The following is a 24,600-nucleotide window of genomic DNA, read 5'->3' as shown; positions in this document are numbered from 1 at the left end:
AACTTTTTATTTATTCTAAGGGACTTTCGGCCCTCGGTAATAAAGTAGTCTTTCATTCTGCATTTAAATTTTTCAAAAATACTTATTAGTTTTCTCACGATTTGAAAAAAAAAAAGAATACATTTAAAACTCATTAAAAATTTTGATATGGTCAATATTTCGCATTTTGCTCCGATCCCCTTCAACTGAACTATTACTCCATTCACTCACGGTAATATATTGCAAAACCTCTGAATTTTAAAGAACAGCTTGGATTAACATGGAATTTGGCCTAGACATAGCTAACAAGTCAAAGAAGAAAATGATATTGTGTCGACGTGTGCTTTTGCCCTAGCGGAGTACAACTCCTTCACCAGGGGAAAATATACTTACGTTAAAAATAAGTCCGGAAGTGGATAAACTGACGAATTGTAAGTAACTATTAAGGTAAGTTGTTCTATAAAGTTTTTATATTACTTAATAGGTCTGGATCCTGCGTATGAAAAAAAAGTTGATTAATAGCAAGCTGAAAATTTGTTAATAGCTTAAGGGTGTCTAGTCGGACAAACTTTGATATATGGGAACACTGGAACAGGGGCAGTTTTAATTGAGGAACAGGTTAAACATTTTGAACGGTCAGACCACGAAAACGGCACATTTATTTTTTCCGACAGAACAAACTTAAACTCTCCGAACAGCGATTAAACTCTCATGCAAAAATCAGACTGCTATTTATCACCTGTCATAATTCCCGTCATTTGACATATTCTACATGTTCCACTCATTAAAACGTCCATTTGGTGATAAATAGCAGTCTGATTTTTGCATGAGAGTTTAATCTCTGTTTGGAGAGTTTAAGTTTGTTCTGTCGGACAAAATACATGTGCCGTTTTCGTGGTCTGACCGTTTCAAATTTTTAACCTGTTCCATAATTTAAACTTCCCCTGTTCCAGTGTTCCCATATATCAAAGTTTGTCCGACTAGACACCCTTAAGCTATTAACAAATTTTCAGCTTGCTATTAATCAACTTTTTTTTCATACGCGGGATCCAGACCTATAAGTCAATATCTACTTTTCGAGTTATTTGAGATTGAATATGTTCATCTTTCAACAAAAAAACCACGTTTTTAGACAGTTTTTTGTCTTGAACCGTTTTTCACCGACACATTACTCAAAAAGTAAGTATTTTAGCGAAAATGTATTCTTAGGAAAAATTTTGAAAAAAAGGAATTTTCTTAAAAATGTCAATATATATTTTTTTTTATTTAAAACCAATTTTTTTAAATAAGCACTTTTAAATGGTGAAACTTTCAGATCATATAAATATACATAAGTGAAGTAAATTGTAAAGCTGTAACAATTAATTTCATTTTGGAAGCTAATTAAGCGGAGATTTTTACGAAGTTTATTACTAAAATAAAAGGGACCAACTTTATTTTCTGTGTTACCAACTTACTTTTGCTGCTAGAAACTTTTTGAAAAAACAAAAATAAAGCTTTTTCTAAAGACTTTTAAAAAGTTGTCATGATTTTTGCCCGAAAAGTGCTTCATTTTTTGACGAATAAGAACCCACTTTACTCAAGCTACAACTTTTCCTCTATTAGATCTATTGACTTAATGCGTGCACAAGTTTTTTAAAAAAATTTTACAAGCTCTTTTTTTGCTAAGAAAATTTTTTTCAATAAAATACACACTTTTTGTGTTATTTGCGAAAAACGGTCTAAAACCGTGGTTTTTATGTTGAAAAATGAACGCAACTCATGCTCATGGGCAACATACTCACTCGCAAATAAATGGAAAAATATTGACTTAGTAGAAAAAACTGTATATTATTGTGGAACGAAAGTTGCTTAGAATTAGTCAGTTTATCGACTTCCGGACTTAATTTTAATGTACCTATATGTTTCAACCCCGACGACGCAATATCAATTTTTTTCTTTGTTATAAAATCGGATAAACGAAGCAGAAATCGACCACCAACGCGCTGCAGTGACGATGTAAAGAGAACTGCCGGGAACTGGATAGCTGGTAGCTCAAGATAGGGAGACATGGAGAAACTTAGAGGAGACCTATGTTCAGCAGTAGACGATAACGGTTAGATTATAATGATGATGATGATACTTTCGCAACACATAAAAATAGTTTGTATTTATACCGTATAACGATCCACTAAACTACAAAAAACTACTTAAAAAGGAAGGAGGAAAGGGGCGCCTAAAATTACTTGCCCCGAGGCGCTTGAAAGCCTTGGCGCGGCCCTGGCTAAATATTTAATAAGTTACTGGTATCAGTGGAAATAAACAGTGTGAATAAATAAAAAACATATTGGTGATTTTGTTAATTTAGTTAAATATTAGAAAATTATGCAACAAGCATTTAATGATGGTCATTATGAAGCGAGTAAGAGGAGGCGAGTTTCTTATACAGTACGAGCTTCATAATGATAATTAAATGCAAGTTGTAAACACGATTTTTTCTAAGATCATTCACAACAAAAAATATATTCAAATTTATTAATTTTGTAACGCAAACAAATTAGGTAGTTTATCAGTGTCAGTTTGTTTACATATTGAGAACTGTCAAAGCGTATGTATTTGACTCGCCATTGGTAACTGTAGCTGTAGGTATGCCACCTTCATCGCGGATGCCATATCGCGATTCTATTGGTTAAAAATCTGTATCGTCATGAAGGTGGCACACGCGCAGTAACCAATGGCGAGTCAAATACATACGCTTGGACAGTTCTCAATATAGACCAGGCCTAATATGTAAAAAAATGTGTATTTTTGGATGTAAGAGGTGGCATTCGGATTTTTGCAGATAAAGTTAGGTGACACCTTCAGTAATATTAATTGACTTATACTCCTTCTCAAATATGCCCGGAACATTATTAAAAAAATTAAAACATTTAAAAATTTCGAAAAACATCGATATTTTTCTGTTTTCTGAATATAGCAACAATTACAAATTAAGGGGGCAAAATACGCCTCTTGTTATTCAATGTTTCTTAACCACTTTGGTGGCACTTAGAAACTTAGTAATTCGCATAGAAAATTCTTATAACTTACTTAAATGACCTACCAAATTTTATTAAAATCGACCTAATAGATTTGCGTAATAAATTTGTAATATAAATTTTTTTAAAAAAAGTTCAAATTTTTTAAAATCTTTCTGAACAAAAAGTAGACCATGATTAAGAAGTTGGCTAATTTTTTTTCATATAAAGAGGTACTCTATCTATTCAACACACTTTACAGAATTAAATTCGGATTATTTAAGGGGCCTTAGCAATGTTTTAAAAATATAAACAATTTTTTGGCTTATAGACAAATAGCTTTGTCTAATAATAAAAAAAAATAATTTTTAGCAATTCAAATATTTAAAACCGATATAATTACATAAACTTTCAAATGCTGTCAGCAGAATTGCTATTTTATTTTTTAATCAAAAGTTATTCTCGTTCAAAAATTGCAATTTTTCGATTATTTGAATGTTCCACCGCGTTCATCTCGAAAACTATGCATCCTACGAAAAAACTTATAAGAACATTTTTTGCTTAGAATTGCGGATTTTTGCTTCTACGGATCAAAATACATAAAAAAAAATTGGGTAAGTCCATCTAAATGGGTCTAGGATGTTTCATCGCCGCCGTTTAGATGCCGCCAGTTCGATGCCGATGTCGGCCGATTCATCGCCAGTCAATTAGTGGCTATCTCATATATTTCCGAATTTTCGACAGTTACAATTATTAGTTATTTTTAGTATTAATTAGGAATTCTAGGAAATGCGAGATATGACGGCGATGAAATGGACTGGCGATGAACCGGCGGCATCGAAACGGCCGGGGATGAACCGGCGGCATCGAAACGTCCCATTCCGCATCTAAATAAAGGAACCCGTATAGGTCTGGATCCCGCGTATGAAAAAAAAAGTTGATTAATAGCAAGCTGGAAATTTGTTAATAGCTTAAAGGTGTCTAGTCGGATAAACTTTGATATATGGGAACACTGGAACAAGGGAAGATTTAATTGTGGAACAGGTTAAAAATTTGGAACAATCAGACCACGAAAACGGCACATGTATTTTGTCCGACAGAACAGACTTATACTCTTCTAACAGAGATTAAACTCTCATGCAAAAATCAGACTGCTATTTATCACCAAATGGGCGTTTTAATGAGTGGAACACGTAGAATATGTCAAATGACAGGAAATATGATAGGTGATAAATAGCAGTCTGATTTTTGCATGAGAGTTTAATCTCTGTTCGGAGAGTTTAAGTCTATTCTGTCGGACAAAATAAATGTGCCGTTTTCGTGGTCTGACCGTCCCAAATTTTTAACCTGTTCCACAATTAAAACTGCCCCTGTTACAGTGTTCCCATATATCAAAGTTTATCCGACTAGATACCCTTAAGCTATTAACAAATTTTCAGCTTGCTATTAATCAACTTTTTTTTCATACGCGGGATCCAGACCTAGTAGCACCCCCTCCTGGACACAGTACTAATTTGTTTATGAGCCAAAATTTTTTTATAACTTTAAAACATTGTTGAGGCTGCTTAAATAACCCGATTTCAATTCTGTAAAGTGCATTAGATAGGTGCAGTGCTTCTTTATATGTAAAAAAATTGACAAATCTTTGTATGTTCTAGTTTTCGTTGTGCAAGATTTTAAAAAATTTTAATTTTTTAAAAAAAGTTTAGATTGCAAAATTACTATGCAAAATCTAGTAGGTCAAACTTAATGAAATTTGGTGGACGGTTTTAGCACACTACAGAAATTTTCTAAGCGAATTAGGAAGGTCCCAAGTGTAAACTAAGTGATGAAAAAACATTCAATAAGGACAGGCTTGTTTTCGCCCCCTTATTTTATATTTTTTGCTATTTTGCTGCAAGGGTGTTAAATTAAGACATTTTTAACCAATAGTATCTGATAGAAAATATAATTATCTTTGTTTTGTTCCTACACGACTTTCTTCCACAATGAATTGTTTTAAAGTTATAAGCAAAAAATTAGAAAAAAAAACGAAATTTTTTGAAATTTTGAAATATTTTATTTTTTTTAAATAATGTTCCGGGCATATTTGAGAAGGAGCATAAGTCAATTATTATTAGTTATCACCTAACTTTATCCGCAAAAATCCTAATGCCACCTCTCACATCCACCTAAAAACAGATCCTTCCTGGTCTAATATGTACACCGAGAGAAAAAAATTCTTGACATAAAGAAAGTTTATTAATATTTAAGAAAGATCGACTTGGCATATTGCCTAAGAAATATATCTTTGCATGTAAGATATAATTTTCTAAAATATTTCAAATAAATTCTACTATAGCCAAAGAAATATATCTTAAACATGATTGTACTATCACTTTCTGGCAAACTTCACATCCATTTATCAGAAAGAAATTAGACTTGATGTTAATTAATTTTATTAGTCATAAAATTATATTTTCTACACATAACAAAACTATTCTTTCCGAGCAATAATATTTCTTAGTAAGGAATATTATTATTTTACTATTAATAATTAATGTATTTAATTTTAAGAAATATATTTCGCAGAGATAAACGTATATTTAGAGTTAAGTTAATATTTCTTGAAAATAAAGTGATATTACATACGACAAAATAAATCATTGTGTTAAGGTAAAATCATTGTTTATTAATAAAACAAGATATAAAACGTTATTATTACATACAAATATTTTCTCCACTCTTAAACCACTGGCTTCTACACAACAATAAAAGGATGGAGAGGCAAATCCAACTTCCTCAAATTGTCCTTCTTTTGTTAATAGCACTTTGTATATCAGCAATTCACTAAAACAAAATCGTTATGTAGAAAGAGTAAACTTACTTTAATCAATTTTTTTTATAAAGACATAGATATTTATTTTAACAAATTTAGGAAATAAAAAAACAAATACACGGCCCCACATAAGAACTATTAATACTAATAATAATCAATCATATTTAGTTCAAACATGGCATTATTTAACCTACACATCTTTGTTTATTTTTTTCTTTTTTTTAATGAAGTATTAATTATTTATCTGTATAATATTAAGTCACACAATAAACATTGTTTAGCTAAAACAAGGGGGAAAATACAAACAATGTAAAACATTGAAGCAGACATAATAATATGTAATTTTCTTAATTTTTATAATCTAAAAGAGACAGCATACCTAATCATTAAGAAATTTTATTACGGGAAAGTATTATTAGTTTACATCTAAGTCATTTAATACATATTAACTAATTCACGGTTTTCGGCAATAACATTTCTTAACCATAAACATATATTTCTTTTAGACTAACTGATTTCTTTATCTCAAATAAATTAACAGAAAACATCCTCAGCGTTGCACCCGCCATGTTTAATATAGCGTTGTATTGTATATTTTTATAGAAGACGATACATTCAATAAACCTATTATAGTTGATACATAAGTATAGACATTTTTAAAAAGGTACTTACATGTATGAAGTTCTACCATTTTTGGAAGGCCCCGCAGTTGGTTAATAACTCCTTTCTTAATATTGTTCTGAAGCTATATATTATATCATTCTGTCCCAGCTTTAAATTGTGGCATATTTCCCAGTTAGAATAATAAGCTCCTTTATTTCAGAGTCGTCCATCATTATACCTAAAAAGCATATAAAGATACTATTATGTTTCTTTTTTAACCATTCGGATACGCAACAATATTAATATTACATCTTAAATTACCCAATTTACTTTTATTTAATACCTATATATGTACGTACCTTCAAAATATCCGTTAATTTTTAAAGAACACCAATAAATCAAAAATCCATCTATATGAACATGAACATATCACGCCATCTTGACAAACACTGACGACTAATCATAAATAGTTAATCTGCGCAATTCTTTTGTGGAAGAAAATCTCTTTTCAAGTAACATTTCGGCATTAATGACAAAGTTTTTATTTTATAACCACAGCTACTACAGAGGGTATTTCTGAAGAATTATTTCTTGTGGTTTAAAATATTTATTTGACTGCAAGAAAAATTCTTGTTCACAAATATAAATATGGATTAACTTAACATTATATTTCTTATACTACAAAATATTTGTAGTTTTCAATTTAAGAAATAAAAACTTTAGGATAAGAAAATTAAATGTAACCATTAATGCATTTCTTAGTATTGAAGAAATTATCTGTAAGAAATTATTGAGTTGTGTTTAAAAAACTCGTTTCTTCATATGTGAACCGGTATGTTTAAGTTAATAGGATATGTTAACTTTTAAGAAATATTGCTCAAAGAAATCGGTGTTTTAGGAGAAAAGAAATTGTTCTCTCGGTGTAAACAAACTGACAAACTACTTAATTTTTTTGCGTAACAAAATTAATAAATTTGAATATATTTTTTGTTGTGAATGACCATAGAAAAAATCGTGTATACAACTTGCATTTAATTATCATTATGAAGCTCGTACTCTATACGAAACTCGCATCACAATGACTATCATTAAATGCTCCTTACACAATATACTATTATGTATGTGATTCTAGACTTAAAATCTATTCTATAATGATCCAGGTTATATACATATTTCTAAGAAAAGTAGTTTTAAAAAACTCATTCATATTTTACAGTTTAGTAATTGCGTTGTAATTTGAGTGGTTACATAATTTATCTTTGACTTGGTTTATTAGAGCAAAATAATATTTATTAGTGTGTCACGTTCATTCCAAAAAGCAAATGTACAGTTGTCAACCGATATAGAGGGAGATGACAGTTAACTAAAATTACTAGTTTAATTAAGTGCTTAATTGGAACAAGTGTTGCCATAACTTTGTACTTTAATAACGTACCCTGAACCATTCATTTGATGTGAAGTTAGCTCGCTGTCGATTCTATGTTTTCTTAAATGTGTATATTATATAATATAATCCCGGTTGCTTACTATTATACCGAGCCCTCAATAAAATCTAAATTAGAGCAATAATTGAAATTTTCATTTATAGCCCAATCAAATAAAATAAAATCAAAATGTAATTCCGTACAGGTTAGAATAAATTTTTTATCAAAGTTTAGGACAAAAGAAAAGATATTTTTAAGAAAGTATATGATTCATATGGGGGGATCATTGTTTTAAATAATTAAAAATGGTAAAAATAATAAACTTAAAGATAAAACCCATAACTAAATTAAAATTCATGGTGACGTTTCAATTATTACTTTAATCATCGCCAGAATAATAAGTTTTATGTATTATAAAACAATAATTAATGAAAACGTAAAAAATGACATTGACAATAATTGGGTTAAGTCAATAATTTCAAACACGCCATGTCTTGTTGCGTGTTTAAGGGTGGCTTCAAAAGAAATATGGATAATGCCTCCTTGATGCTGAGTTCCGTTGGATAACTTGCATGACCAATGATTGAGAAGTCCTTACGACTAATAGAGTGGTCAGAATCAGTCATATGTTGGAATACCGCTGAATTTGGAACTGTTCTTGATCGTCTTCCTAAGTGAGGAGTGACACCTAAGTGTTCGCAACATCTGACATTAAAGTGACGTCGAGTCTTCCCGACGTACGTAGCTGCAAACACTTAGGTGTCACTCCACACTTAGGTGTCACTCCTCGCTTAGGAAGACGATCAAGAACAGTTCCAAATTCAGCGGTATTCCAACATATGACTGATTCTGACCACCTTATTAGTCGTAAGGACTTCTCAGTCATTGGTCATGCAAGTTCTCCAACGGAACTCAGCATCAAGGAGGCATTATCCATATTTCTTTTGAAGCCACCCTTAAACAGGCAACAAGACATGGCGTGTTTGAAATTATTGACTTAACCCAATTATTGTCATGTCATTTTTACGTTTTCATTAAATATTGTTTGTTCCTTTAAAATTATTTTAAAGCATCCGCTCAAGAAACTTATTATTCTGACGATGATTAAAGTAATAATTGAAACGTCACCATGAATTTTAATTTAGTTATGGGTTTTATCTTTAAGTTTATTATTTTTATTAAGTTTAATGTTGTGTCCTTATCTACATAAAATAAAAATGGGTAATTTTTGCACAAAATTTACTTTTTTAACTGCTGCGGTAATTCATGTTTTTGTTAAGGTTTTTACAATTGTTTTATGCAAAGCTAAAGAAAAGACTAAGGCCCGGTCTTTTCACCTCCTAATAACTAGTTATTAGGAAGTTTATCCGGCAAATTACAAAATGTAAATCTGTCAAATAAACCTCCGAATAACTTTTATTCGGAGGTGAAAAGACGGGGCCTTACTAAAATAAATTTGACCCTTGATTTATTTAAATGATTGTAAATCAAAATTGAAAAAGAAATTTCCAAAAAAAAATTATTTGCATAAGCACTATAAAACATTTTGTTTTGCAGAATAAGTTGCGCTGTGGTACCAGTATAAACTGGCATTTTATTAGTCTTACACTTTTCAAACATTAAAATATATCCTCATGTTTATTAAAATATGTATAAAACATATGATGTACAAACATGAAAAATAGTCGGAACCGGCAAAAAAATTGAAACTTTATTGTTTATTTATAAAGCATAACGTAAACAATTAACGTAAAAGTGAAATTATGTATAGTTCATATAATTAGCTACACTCTGTAAAAGTTTCAAGTTTCTTCATTGTAAAAAACATGGGAATTTAAGCACTTTCCTTTAAAATCGTTTTTTTTAAACAATTAATATACAAAAAAATTTTTATTGACTATTCGTGTATTTTTCCCGCAAATGCATATGTCTGCAAAACGTTAGTAATTTGCATTGAAGAAAAGACAGTCAAATTAACGTCCAAAGATTTGACCCGAACGATTGAACTAAAGAAAAGCGTTTAATTAATTAATACGAAAAAACGAATTCTAATGTTAATTGTAGCACAAAACGTCTCTACCGCGGTGGTTTTTCTAAGACTACGATAAAAACACGAATTTTTTGAATTCGAGTTTTGGTTTAAGTTTTGTTTCGTATCGTATTGAAATTTGACACGAATAAACGCCGATTTATATAATATAAACAAATATATGAGCGTTGAAAATTTGAAACTTTATTGCTTATTTATGAAGCATAACGTAAACAATTAACGTAAAAAGTTAAATTATGTATAGTTCATATCATTAGCTACCATCCGTAAAAGTTTCAATTTTCTACATTGTAAAAAACAAGAGAATTTAAGCATTTTCCATTAAAATCGTTTTTTTTTTATTTAAACAATTAACAACCATAAAAAAATTATGTTTTTTTTTTGTTACTTTTTGCATATGTCTGCAAATTTTCATTCATTTGCGTTGAAAAAAAAACAGTCAAATTAACGTCTAAAGATTTGATGCAAACTATTGAAATAAAGAAAAGCGTGTAAAAATAAAATTAAATCACTTAAATGAGATATGTATTCAAGTGTATCTTTTATTTACATTTTAAAAAATCAATAGAGTTTTGATAGTTGTGTTTACCTGGCCATTATAATTCACATCTCAGCCCTGACAAACAATATTGTACAACCCTCGCTAACAGTCAATTTTCTTTTCAGCTCGGCGGGATAGCTATCAGCAACAGCAGCAGCAGAAGTATTCGGAGTGGCGGCAATTGTGGTATCCGAATTTCGAGGAGTTTTCGAGGGCGGAGGCGATGGCCGGAGCAGAAAACAATACAATCACCAACGTAACGGTGCAACTGGGAGCTACTGCTTACCTCCATTGCCACGTTAGGAGCACCGGAGATAGGACCTTGGCCGGAGCAGAGGTAATAATATGCTTGGAGTTCTTTAATAACGGACACAACTGGGCCGGGCTCTTTTACTATTATGAGATTTGTTGTAGATTAGTACATCTTTTCGGGTTTCCGGTTTATGTGAAAGGTATATTGGAAATGAGATAGAATTGGGAGAATATACACAACGAACGGCTTTTACACATAATATTATACCCTTGCTTTGCCCGGTTGTTTCTAGAATGAAAATTTAAAACAGTGGCTTACAACGTTACGCTACACATCTTGGTTGGAGGCATAGATAGAATAATGTATCTCAAAATTCACGAAAGATTTGAATTTGCTGGTATTTGTGCAGTAAATCGTTAACAACAACAAGACGTAAACAGCTGACAGTTTATTTTGTTTGGAAAAGAAAAGTTTTCATTTTTTAAAAACATCTTAAATATAATGAAAGTTTGGCGGCACAGTTGGAAAATTTCGTGCAAAATTTCGGAACATTAATTTCACTTCGGCAACCGTGAAAAGAATAATTTATCCCTTAACTACTGACGTGGATGTTTTAGATCGTAAACACTGACATGCGATCAATCATACCGTTGCCTATTGTCGTTTGGTTTCTATATATTAGTTTCTATATATAATATGAGTTTGCGATATATCACAGTATTTGTTTTTATACAAGGTGTCCAGAAACTCTACCGACAAACGAAGACAGGAGATTCCTCAGATAATTTTAAGACAATTTAACCAAATTCACCTAGTCCGAAAATGCTTCCTAGGGGAGTAGAGCTCTTTGAAGATGGCGTCTTTTAATTAATTTTTCTTAAATACCTCCAGAATGCTTTCAGTTAGAAAATCGACAATTGGTACACATATTTATCTTCCAGAGATATATCGATCCCATTTATTGCGAATTTCTAGTACCAGTCATAGGCTTCCGTTTTGGATAGGGTAAAGGTTATTTTATCTGATAACTTTCTCATCTTTATATTTTAAGCATTTTTGATAATAAACTAATAAATTGTGAGCTATTCTTGTTCTAAAAGATACTCTTGCTTTAAGTGGGTAGGACACATCGCTTTCCAGAAAAATCGATTTAAAAATTTTGGTTTCCTGAGTTTGAAAAAAAAAAGAAAATATTTTCAACAAAAAACGGTGTATTTTACCAACTTAAAGCAAAAGTACTTTTACTTTTAGTACTTGAATACCTCATAATTTAATAATCTAGTGTCAAAGATTCTTAAAAACAAAGACAAAAAAGTTATGCGATAAAATAACCGTCGACCTACCCCAACCGGACGCATATGACCGCTACTAGAAATTCGCAATTAGTGAAATCGGTTCATTTCTGGAGTATAAATAAACGTATCAGTTTTCGTTTTTCTAAATAGTTTTTTTTTGAATTTTTTTTGATATTCAAAAAACGAGAAATTTTCAAATCGTTTTTGCTAGAAAACGGTGTATCCTATCGACTTAAAGCAAGAGTACATTTTAGTACTACAATACCTTACATTTTAATAAGCCAGACTCAAAAATTCTTAAAAGTTAAAAACAAAAAACTTATGCGGTAATATAACGGTTGCCCTACCCAAAACGGACGCCTATGGCCGATACTAGAGTAGGAAGTCTAGGAAGTCCTACCTAGTCGGTTCCGTTCAGTTTTATTTCTTGGCGCGGTGCGGACATGCGACCAAACGCTCAAATACTGTTTGTTTATAGCTTTGTTTAACAATAAAAAAAATTAAAAATCAAAATAATCCAACAGGGTATAATTTGACTTGGACTTTCAAATGCTGCAAGCAGAATTGCTATTTTATTTTTTAATCAAAAGTTATTCGAGTTCAGAAATTGCAATTTTTCGATTTTTTTTTAAGTTTAACCGCGTTTATCTCGAAAACTATGCGTTTTACGAAAAAACTTGTAAGAATATTTTGCATAGAGTTACTAAAAAAAAAAACAAAGACAGTAAAGTTTTGTTTTGCGAAAAATCACTTTTGATCTGCCGCTAACAATGGGGGAAGGGGTAACAGGCACCATGGGGTAAAGGGTTAAAAATAAAAATCGACTTGTTTCACGATTTTTCCCTAAAGCCGCCGACTTAGGAAATAACGAATATATTCCTTTCATTTTAAGCATACTGTATATTCTAGATTCTAGTAATATATTATTTCTTCTCGAATTTCCTTGTTTTGTCAAGAGCTTAAATATAAACATGATTGAATTAAACAAATATGCCCCTCTTTAAAGTGTAATTTAAATTAATATTTAGAGCATCTCTTCGCAATCTCTTGTAACTTAATAAGACCGCAATCTTGATGTCGTAATACAAGTAGGGAGCTGAAAGTGATACAATAATCAAGGAAACTGTGCCAACGGGAGACATTGCTCACCTACATTACTACGTAAGAAATACTCAAGAGCAATATTTAGTTCGGCGAAGGGATAGTAAAATTTAAGACGTTTTATTAAAAGGGAAGTTTATGGTCCATTCATTGCTCAGTAGACAGTTTTATCCGGAAGTTGATTCTGTTGTGTAGTATCTTAAGGGGCTATCCTAGTGTAAACGTACAAAATTCATATACTTTTTTCAACGCTTTTCTTCAGTTATGAGTAACTAAAATTTAAAATATTACAAAAAAATCAACTAAAAAGCAAAAAATAAAAAAAATCAAACTCAAAGGATTATTCGAAAAAAAAAACGTTAGTTAAAAAAATGAAAAAATCTAACACGTTCGTTAAATAAAAGCGTGGGGCGCTATCCTCAAACTGTGTATTCGATGAAGATGCGCCCCACGCTTTTTTTTTAACGAATGTGTTAGATTTTTTCATTTTTTAACTAACGTTTTTTTCGAATAATCCTTCGAGTTTGAGTTTTTTTTTATTTCTTGCTTTTTAGTTGATTTTTTTATAATATTTTAAATTTTAGTCACTCATAACTAAAGAAAAGCGTTTCTTAATTTTTTTTTCCATATTTTTTATTTTTTAGTCTTACACTTTTCAAGTAATAAACGATATGGTCATGTTTAAAAAAAGGATGTAAGTATATGACAGATACATTTTTTGCATTTATTTTAACTTTTGATACATACGTTGTACATTTTGTGTAATTTCTTCATACATTTCTTAAATCAAAATCATTATTTACACCTATTGACAGTTTTCGCAGTCTTTCCATCTCTTCTAATGCTTTACAATTGCACGGTGTAGACCCTGTTAATTCCTCGCAATGCTTTCTTCTTCGATGCGCAAGCCATCTAGAGGTACAGCCGGTTCCTAAAAAAACTGATACGACTCTTAGTAAGATTTGATCATGTTGAGCAGTGTATTTGATTGATCTGACATTATATTTATTATGACATACAAATAATAAAATAAACAAACAACAAACAACTGATTACATATTATGTTAATTCATAAATTGTACTAATTATTAAGGTCTAAATGTTTATATTATTTTAAATCTATCTAAACTTTTATATTAACTATCTAAATGATAGTTTTTACATCAAATAGATCACATAATTATTGTAAACGTGGATTACCTATCTATACAACAAAACAAATTAATATTCAATTCAGCCCTGTAACTTATTAAAATAAATATTATAGAAGTTTTCAGGGACTTTCAGCACTCGGTAATAATGTAGTCTTTCATTCTGAGTTTAAATTTTTCAAAAATATTTATTAGTTTTCTCAGGATTCGAAGAAAATGAATACAATTAAAATACATTGAGAATTTTGACATGCGTCACAATTTTGCATTAACTCAATGTAAAATTCTAAACTGTTAAATTCCAGCTTCCCTAATTATTTGACATCAAAAGACATTAGAAACTATTTGTAGAGGATTGAAATCTGTATTGAAAACAACTGTTAAAATTGGTCTACGTAATTAAACATATTCCAAAATTTTGTAAAAATGTAATACATTTCAGTTTTCAGCCCAAACTTAGGCCACACACAATGCAATAATGTTCACATTTTTGAACTGTCAATATTTTTATTTTATCATCTATTGTTTAAAAAAAACCCAGTTGATAAGATACTCTCAGTTGCGGAGAAAGTATTAATATAATAATAAAGATTAATAATAAAGTCTAATAACCGTGGAACAGAATAAGCTATCTGACAAATTTTAAGATTTGGCAGTGACATTGACAGTATGTAAATATTAAGTATTTATCCTTCAAAATACACTGCTCAATTTTCTACAAAATACGATTCAAGAGTCGTATCAGTTTTTTTTTGGAACTAGGTGTACGTATCCATGCAAGGGTAACCCTCGCTCGGTGTAGCAGCTCCACATAGTGGATAGGTCGGTGATCGCCGCTCGGCTCGGAGCTCACCTTTTCGATTCGACCGGTTTGGGGTTTATATGTAGGGGAGCGCATGCTGTATCCATTTGAGCAGTTACACCGAGCGGGGTTCACCATTGTATGAATACGTACCTTAATGACCGCAATCGGCTCAATGCAACGTAAGCTTTCCAGGCTCAATGCAGGCTTTTAAGCCTGTCCTTACGCAAACATTTTCGGGCCCAAGTTTTATGGACAGTCGAAGCCCACGACAAAACTAAGGGCAGCATTCGTCTCTTTGCGGTGCCATTAATTTTTTTCGCTGAAAACTGGATAAAAATCAGACAGAAACTGGATAAATTTTAAACTTTATTGTTTTTGTATGAAGCAGAGCGTAAACAATTAACGTAATCAGTGAAATTATGTATAATTCATATAATTAGCTAGAATCTGTAAAAGTTTCAAGTTTCTACAATGTGAAAAACAAGAGAATTTAAGCATTTTCCATTAAATTTTTTTTTATTTAAACAATTCATAAACACAAAAAATTTTTTTTGATTCACTGTTCGTGTATTGGTCCCACGAATACATATGTCTGCAAAATTTCATTCATTTGCATTGAATTAAAGGCAGTCAAATTAACGTCTAAAGATTTGACGGAAACGATTGACCTAAATAAAAGCGTTTAAAAAAGCGTTTAAAAATAATACACTTTCTTCAAATAAACTTTTTTATCCCATGGCAAGATTTTGGGTCATATTGGAACTAGTAAAATTTCTATATATAACAAGGAATCGAAAATATTATAACTAATATACTAAGTGATTAGGCAACATAGAGAAATAGTCACTGTCATTTTGACAAACTTCCGTCGATTCTCTAAGTGTAATAGCACGATTCTTAGGCTTGGATTCCAGGTACCAAAAAAAAGTATATTAATAGCCCAGTAAATGAACGGGAAATTCGGCGATACCGTGTAATTTTCAGGGGCAACTCCGAATTGCATGAAAATTTGGATTTAATTTCTACTTACCCTCCACTTCAAAGTTAAAATTGTGCCGTTGGTTGCTTTTACTTGGGGGGTGACAGTCACCCCTTCTCGGGGGGTGGAAAAACATACGTTCAAAATAAGACCGGAAATGGATAAATTGACTGATTCTAAGCAACTTTTGTTCTATAGAGTTTTTTACGTAAGTCAATAATTTTCGAGTTATTTGCCATTGAAAATGTTGATTTCTCGACAAAAAAACTACGTTTTCAGACGGTTTTTCGCAAATAACTCAAAAAGTAAATATTTTATCGGAAAAAATATCCTTAGCAAAAGTGTAGCTTATAAAAAACCAAAAAAAAATGGTGTATCAGTAAAGTTTATCAAATAAATAAAAACAAAGTTGTAGCTCATGAAAAATACGTTCTTATTCGTCTAATTCCAAATCGAATATTTCAAGGTGAAATCACCGATAAATTAAGCACTCTTCGGGAAAAACCCATTTAAACTTTTTTAAAGTGATTATAAAAAGCTTTGTTTTAATTATTAATAAAAGGTTTAGCATTAAAAATAAGCGAGTTACGCTCAAAATAAAGTTGTCCCTCTTTTTTTTTTAAATCATGAAAATCTCGCTGTGTTTAGCTCCCCAAATGAAATTAATCGCTACTGCTTTACAAACAATTTACTTACCTATCTATTTTTTATATGATCTGTCAGTCTCACCGGTTTAAAGTGTTTATTTTTGAAAGGGTTATAATTGAGAAAGCTTCAATGGGTCACTAATCACGAGTGTATGCAAATTTTGAAGAGCCATATCTTAACCAATTTTTGTTTTACGGAGAAACAAAATGAAACTAGCATATTTATAATAGCAAAATCTACATTTTTTACTCTTTAGGATTGTTTTTATCACTAATACTTTTTAAATTATTTTGAAAAAATTAAATTTTTCAAAAATTTTTAGAAATTTTTTTTTTACTATAAAACCAAATGTTTTCAAAAATAAGCACTTCAAACCAATCAAACTTACAGATCATATAAACAATACACATACAGTTAAAGTAAATGGTAAAGCCAAACGATTAATTTCATTTAGGGTGCTAAATAGAGGGAGGTTTTCACGATTTTTTTTTTACCAAAAAAAGGGGCCAACTTTTTTTTTCAGTGTAACTCGTTTATTTTTGATGCTGTAAACTTTTGTAAAAAACACATAATAAGCTTTTTTTCGTTACTTTAAAAATGTTAATAAGGTTTTTCCGAAAAACGCTTTTTTCTTCGGTGATTTCGCGTTGAATTATTCGATTTGGAATTAGACGAATTAGAACGTATTGTGACACTATTTAGTCCGCTCACAGATTGGCCTATTTCTTCCCGAAGCTTCTCGGCGTTACGAGACAATACCATTCCTATCCACGGCGTTCGAGACGACCGCTGCCGAAGTATATATAGAACCGAGATTCGAGCACAGGCCAGTAATTCCTTCATCGAAGCGCGTCGCGTAATTTAATGTATTCGAATCGGATGTATTGAAATGTATTTATTAGTTATTATTATGTTTAGTTAATTAAATCATAAATTTGAGTTTGTAAATAAATTAGATGTGTTAGTTGGTGTTATTTGTAATTATTAAATAAATAAGTGATTTAAATAAAATAATATAAGTAAGTCTTCCTTTATTTAAATTAAACTTAGTGCCTAAAGATATAAATAAATAAAATAGTAGAGTCAATCGCGTAACAGTATTTTTCACGAGCTAAAACTTTGCTTCTACTCAATTTGTAGACTTTAATGTAAACCATTTTTTTCGTTTTTTTATTGGCTACACTTTTACTTAAAATATTTTTTCGATAAAATATTTACTTTTTGAGTTTTTTGGGAAACAGTCTGAAAACGTAGTTTTTTTGTCGGAAAATCAACATTTTAAATCGCGAATAACTCGAAAAGTATTGACTAAATTAAAAAACTTTATAGAACAAAAGGTGCTTAAAATAAGTAAATATATCCATTTCCGGCCTTATTTTAAACACGCGTTTTTCACCCCCTGGGGTGGCGATTGCTGGTTTATTACGCAAACGAATTTAAAGCGGACTGTATGGAAATAATAACAAAAAAATCTTACCTTATTTTAACTGGTAGGTCGAGAAGTCTTCAGTTATTAGTAAGGTGAAGGAAGGAGGGAGAAAGGGTTAATTTATTTTTTACTATAACTGAAACCGGCGTTTTTTATGGTGGCACTTGTTACTATACAAAACGACAACTTAACAATCGAACTTGTTCTTACTTACTGAGGCTACAACTACTTACTACTAACGAAAGGTAATTAAAGAGAAAACAAAAAAATTAGTACAATATCTGGGCAAGAAAATAGGCCAGGTACTTCGAATGAAATAAATTTAATGAGGCCAAAACACCCCCCGAGAAGGGGTAAATGTCACCCCCCAAGTAAAAGCAACCAACGGTACAAATTCAACTTTGAAGTGGAGGGTAAATAGAACCTAAATCCAAATTTTCATGCAATTCGGAGTTGCACCTGGAAATTACACTCCAAAACGGTCATTTATTGGGCTATAATAGCAAGCTGAAAATCTGTTAATAGCCTAATGGTGTCTAGTCGGACAAACTTTGATGTACCGGAACAGTGGAACAGGGGAAGTTTTAATTATGGAACAGGTTACAGGTTTCGAACGTAAGGCTACGAAAACGTCTCATGTATTTTGTCTTACAGAACTCCCAATTGATTTGTTACCCTTTCAATAAACTCTCATGCAAAAATCGGACTGCCATTTATCATCAAAATAATTCCTGTCAGTTGACATGTTCTACGTGTCGGACTTAATAAAATGCCCAAGATAGTTGTCGGAAAAACATTTTATCATATTATATTGTATAAAGTTTGCTATTGAATAAACTTAAAAACAACCTGCTAGTTTTCGTAATCATAAACTTGTCAGGATGACACGTTCCACAACTAAAATCACGTTCCACAATTAAAACTTCCCCTGTTTCAGTGTTACCATACATCAAAGTTTGTCCGACTTGACACCGTTAAGATATTAACAAATTTTCAATTTGCTATTAATCAACGCAATCAATTAATACATTTGGTTCGCGGGATCCAGGCCTGTATATCAGGGTGGGTCGAAAAACAATAATGTTTCATTTTTTAATCGCTATACCGCGGAAAACTTGCCTTTGGGGTATATAAGTAAAATGCAAAGTAAAATAAAGTTATATATTGAACCCCCAGCTAGCGCATCTCACTTAAAATTTAGTTTTTTTCAGAGATCAAGACATTTTTCAATTATTTTTACAATCTTTAGCCAATAGTATTTGAAGGTCCTGTAGTGAAAACTGTTTAGTTAATAGTTTAAAAAATGGGAAATAAATTTGAAACAGACAATGCCTTTTAATTTACGGTAGCGCAAAATACTAAAGAATTGTTAAAATTCACATATTAGCACCTTAAAAGAAAGTGTGGTCTAGTATGTTGTGTTGGGTGTTATTAGCACAATCCATTTTTTGTTCCTTTACTTTACACTCCATTTAATTGGAATAGAAATATTATAGTGTGTTTAAAGTTATAAAGGATATAAATAAAAAACTTATAATTTTTATAACATGTTTAATTAAACAAAAAAGATACCAAATTATAGCCAAACAATGTCAACAAATTAAATGAAATTTTGAGTTAAGAAAGAGTCTTTTACTCACTATTTCTGAGTGGGTACGTTGAAGCTCCGCTTGCTGTCAAAAATTTGGCATCGAAGCTCTGGATTCTACGGCAGATCTTATGAAACCATCACATTACTTAGCACCGACGATTTTTTTTTAGATGGTTCAGTCACTAATTTGACGCAGTGTTCCACGGCTTGAGTATGACATGGAAATTTTCGAAAGTTCCAATCCTGGGGTGTTTCACCAGCAGTGATTTTAGCCCAAACTTCATCATCAGAGACTCTCCGTAACAGTGACGGTGGTGTAATTTCAGTGGTGTTCCAATCAAATAATTCAGTAGAGTCAGTCGCATGAAAGGTGAGTTTTGGAGGTCGAAAAACCTTAATTGTTTCTGTTTCTGTAGCTAACATTCTTGCTTTGATTATTTTTAGGAATCCTAATTCTCTTATGTGTTTCCTTTCATCCACTATCATCCTCAGTAGAAAATTTTCTGAGTGGGAAAAAATGCATTTATTTCAATTACAGGATCAACTGCTTTAATCAAATTCTCTGGTAGAAATCTGGTTGATTTGCTAGTCTCAAAAACGTGTTCAGGTCCATCTGTTATGTATTTTCTGTACTTTATTTTGAACCAAACAGGCATGTATGATTTAAAAATGAAGAATACTAACAATTTATGTTCAACTGAAGACGTTTACACACTTACATATAGTCTCAAAACCCTGTTAGCTGTAGTCAACCATCGAGAGTAGGAAAGTGGACCCGGTTCTCGAACAGATAAGTCCACAGGGCAGTTGCCTGACTTTATCGCACAACTTATGTCTGGAAGATACTATTCATCTTTGCTTAAAAGATTGCGATTAACTAGTCCTCCTAGTGGTTAGGAACGAGGTGGTTTCATAAGATCTGCCGTAGCATCCAGAGCTTCGATGCCAAAGTTTGACAGCAAGCACAGCTTCAACGTATTCACTCAGAAATAATGAGTAAAAGACTCTTCCTAAAGTCAAAATTTCATTTAACTTGTTGACATTGTTTGGCTACAAATTGGTTTCTTTTTTGTTTCAATTAAACAAGTTATCAAAATTATAAGCTGTTTTATTTATATCCTTTATAACCTTAAACACACTAAAATAATTATATTACAATTAAATAAAGTCTAAAGTAAAAGAATAAAAAATGGATTGTGCTAATAACACCCAACACAACATACTAGACCACACCTTCTATTAAGGTGCTAATATGTGAAATTTAACAATTTTTGAGTATTTGGCTCTACCGTAAATTAAAAGATATTGTCTGTTTCAAACTTATTTCCTATTTTTTAAACTATTAACTAAACAGTTTTCACTATAGCACGTTCAAATATTATTGACTAACGATTGTATAAATAATTGAAAAATGTCTTGATTTCTGAAAAAAACTAAATTTTAAGTATGATGCGCTAGCTGGGGGTTCAATATATAACTTTATTTTACTTTGCAATTTACTTACAAATCCCAAAGGCAAGTTTTCCACGGTATAGCGATTAAAAAATGAAACATTATTGTTTTTCGACCCACCCAACTCTATATCCATTTTTTTAATATATAAATGACGAGAAAATTGATTTGAAAGGTAAATAGAACTGGAATATTATACTATGAGACTTAATTTTACAAACAAATTACTTATTTCTTCTTAAAAAACAATTATTTACGTTGCAGGACAATAACATGAAATTTTTCACCCAGTGAGCAACACAAAGTTTTTACATACACTACAGTAATTCCGTGACTTTCGGTTTTTTACCTCTGGTAAGAGAGCAACCACCTTGTTGACCGTGTCTCCTAGGTCCAGGGCGCATCTGTTTTGAGATGGACGTTGAGAGGTGACTCAAATTTTTTTGCAGAAATTGCTTGAAAATAAATCAAGTAATAATATTTGAGTTATCCTCCCTCTCAAAAAGGTCCGGAACATTGTTTAAATAATCAAAATGTCAAAAAATGAAGGAAAAATTCGATTTTATTCTTCGTTTTTTGATTATAACTTTAAAAGTATTCATTTCCGAGAAAAGTAGTACCAACATAAAAGTTGCATAATTAAATTTCCTACAATATAGAATTGATCAAAAATTTAAAAAATTGTCACCCTAGTTGCAAAATAGCAATAATTGCGAAAAAAACATACAAAATCAAGTGTTGGCATTTTACGTTTTTCAACCATTTTGTGCTACACTTAGGACCTTCATATTTCACCCAGAAAAACTTTATGATACATTAAAACAATACTGTAAATTTCATTGAGATCGGTTCAATACATTTTGCAAAATAAATTTCGCAATCCAGCTTTCGCAAAAAAAATTCATTTTTTCAAAATGTTACAGGACCGAAAATAAAGCAGATAGCAAGTTGAAATTTTTTTTGCTTATAAATGTATACTGTACCTTTTATTTGCAATTTGCAAAATTAAAATCGATTAATTAACACGGCGTCAGGAAATTTTTTAAATAAACATTAATTTTTGGTGCTAAGCGCAGAACAGCGGTGTTCGATTCACACAAGTTGATTTCCACCAAAATTTCTTCCAATCTTTATCTAGTATATTATTTTCTTACTCTATATTTTGTTGTATTTTAATATTTTAATTCCACAAAAATCAAACTAATTTTATTATTGTTTGTGAAATATTGTTTAAACAATTGCATATATTTAAAAATAATAAACTTTTATTCTCTAAGTTAAAATATATGAACAAAGAAAGTTTTTGCTAATAAAAGTGTTATTTCAAAGGATAGAGTATGCGTTTTTATTTTGCAATAAACAAATTTATTTATTTACATCGAAATGTAATAAAAATTAAAATGTATCAATTATTTTCAAATGACCAATCAGAGCAAACTATCCGCTGTCCTGCGCGTAGCACCAATAATTCATGTTTATTTAAAAAAATTCCTGACGCCGTGGTGTTAATCGATTTTAATTCTGCAAAATTGCAAATGAAAGGTACAGTATATTTCTCTAAGCAAAACAAAATTCAACTTGCTATCTGCTTTATTTTCAGTCCTGTAACATTTTGAAAAAATGAATTTTTTTTGCGAAAGCTGGATTGCAAAATTTATTTTGCCAAATCTATTGAACCGATCTTAATTAAATTTACCGTATTATTTTACTGTATCATAGTGTTTTTCTGGGTGAAATATTAAGGTCCTAAGTGTAGCGTAAATGGTTTAAAAACGTAAAATGCGAATACTTGTTTTTGTATGGTTTTTTCGCAATCATTGCTATTTTGTAACAAGGGTGATTATTTTTTAAATTTTTAACCAACTCTATATTGTAGGAAATTTATATACGCAACTTTTATGTCAGTAAAACTTTTCTCGACAATGAATACTTTTAAAGTAATAATCAAAAAACGAAGAAAAAAATCAAATTTTTCCTTAATTTTTTGACATTTTGATTATTTAAACAATGTTCCGGACCTTTTTGAGAGGGAGGATCACTCAAATATTATTATTTGTATTATTTTCAAGCAATTTCTGCAAAAAAATTTGAGTCACCTCTCAACGTCCAAATGTACTAATATTTTTACAGATGCGCCCTGGTCTATAGCTTCAGGTGGAACATTAGAAACGTCCAATTCAGGATATGCAATTTTCATTATTTGCCGTGATTGAGAGTGCATATTATTTTTGTATTTTAATATCTGTAAATTCCATTTTGTTTCACCAATTCCCGTCCTAAGTGTAAGAACAAATTTCGTGTATTTTTTATTTTCCAAATTGTAAAAGCGTTAATAAAAAGTAAAAGCTTAAGTATTGGTAACTCAAAAATAGGAAAATAGCTATTTGTATAACAAGGGAGGAAAGTGCTAATTTTCCTCCCGAGAATGAAGTTTACTGCCCGACGCGTAGCGGAGGGCAGTAATCTTTCAAGGGAAGAAAAGGCACTTTACTCCCATGTTATACATATGGTTTTTCCACCTTCCTCAAATAACAAGTCATTTTTTAATTTTTACTTAATTTATTTATGTAACTAACCAACAAAATTTATTAGAACTAAATCTAACAAGTAGGTACAATATAACTGTCAACTGTCAAATATAAGTCAAATTATTAATGTAAACATTGTTAAATCAGAATAACAATTTACTGTTTTTTACCATTCTGCAAAACACAGAGTGTTTTTAAATAAACGTTAAAATGTATATAGTCCAGAAAGCCACTGCGCATCCGCTAGGAAAAATATTCTGATTCGGATTTTTTGCACAATCTTGCTTAAAAAGGATTCATTTTAACAAATTTGCATGTTGCCAGGACCAAAAGGCGGTCAAAAATTTTTTAAACGTTTTTTTTTTTGTTTTTTTCCTAAAATTATTTTTTTTGCATGGAACAAAGTTTTTTTGAGGATTTCTGGATCATTCCAAACAGAAAAGGTCTTTAGTGACATTTCTCTAAAGTTGATAGTTTTTGACATATAAGCGATTAAAAATTGAAAAATTGCGAAATCGGCCATTTTTAACCCTCAAAAACTATGTGAAAAACTGAAAATTTGAATGTTGCCAAGGTAGGTAGATATTCTTTAAACATCGATTGATGAAATCCCGAAGAGTTTTTTGCAATACACAATTCAAAACTCCTTTGTTTTTTAATTTCCAATCAAGCGTGCGCGACACTATTTTCCACCGACAGTATGGTGCAAATGAAAGGAATAAATTCGTTATTTCGTAAACCGGCAACTTTAAGGAAAAATCCCGAAACAGGTCGATTTTTATTTTTAAGTTATGATATTGTGGCATATATGGTATACTAGTGACGTCATCCATCTGGACGTGATGACGTAATCGATGATTTTTTTTTAAATGAGAATAGGGGTCGTGTGATAGCTCATTTGAAAGGTTCTTCAATTCTCTATTTAGTAATGTAAACATTTACATAATTATTTATACA

The 24,600-nt window shown here is 30.9% G+C and overlaps 1 protein-coding gene across 2 annotated transcripts in view; it reads left to right on the top strand.

The window, feature by feature from the left end:
• LOC126882948 (neuronal growth regulator 1-like) overlaps nucleotides 1-24,600 on the top strand; it is an 802,823-nt gene that overhangs the window by 463,509 nt on the left and 314,714 nt on the right. For both annotated transcript variants that reach the window (XM_050648025.1, XM_050648026.1), the window contains exon 3: nucleotides 10,537-10,748. In XM_050648025.1, the coding sequence (XP_050503982.1) occupies nucleotides 10,537-10,748 (212 nt within the window). The remainder of the gene's footprint in view (nucleotides 1-10,536; nucleotides 10,749-24,600) is intronic.

Source organism: Diabrotica virgifera, chromosome 4, assembly GCF_917563875.1.
Source record: "Diabrotica virgifera virgifera chromosome 4, PGI_DIABVI_V3a".
Taxonomy (NCBI): domain Eukaryota; kingdom Metazoa; phylum Arthropoda; class Insecta; order Coleoptera; family Chrysomelidae; genus Diabrotica; species Diabrotica virgifera.
Note: the sequence above shows the minus strand (reverse complement) of the source record. Positions and strands in the feature narration are given on the sequence as shown.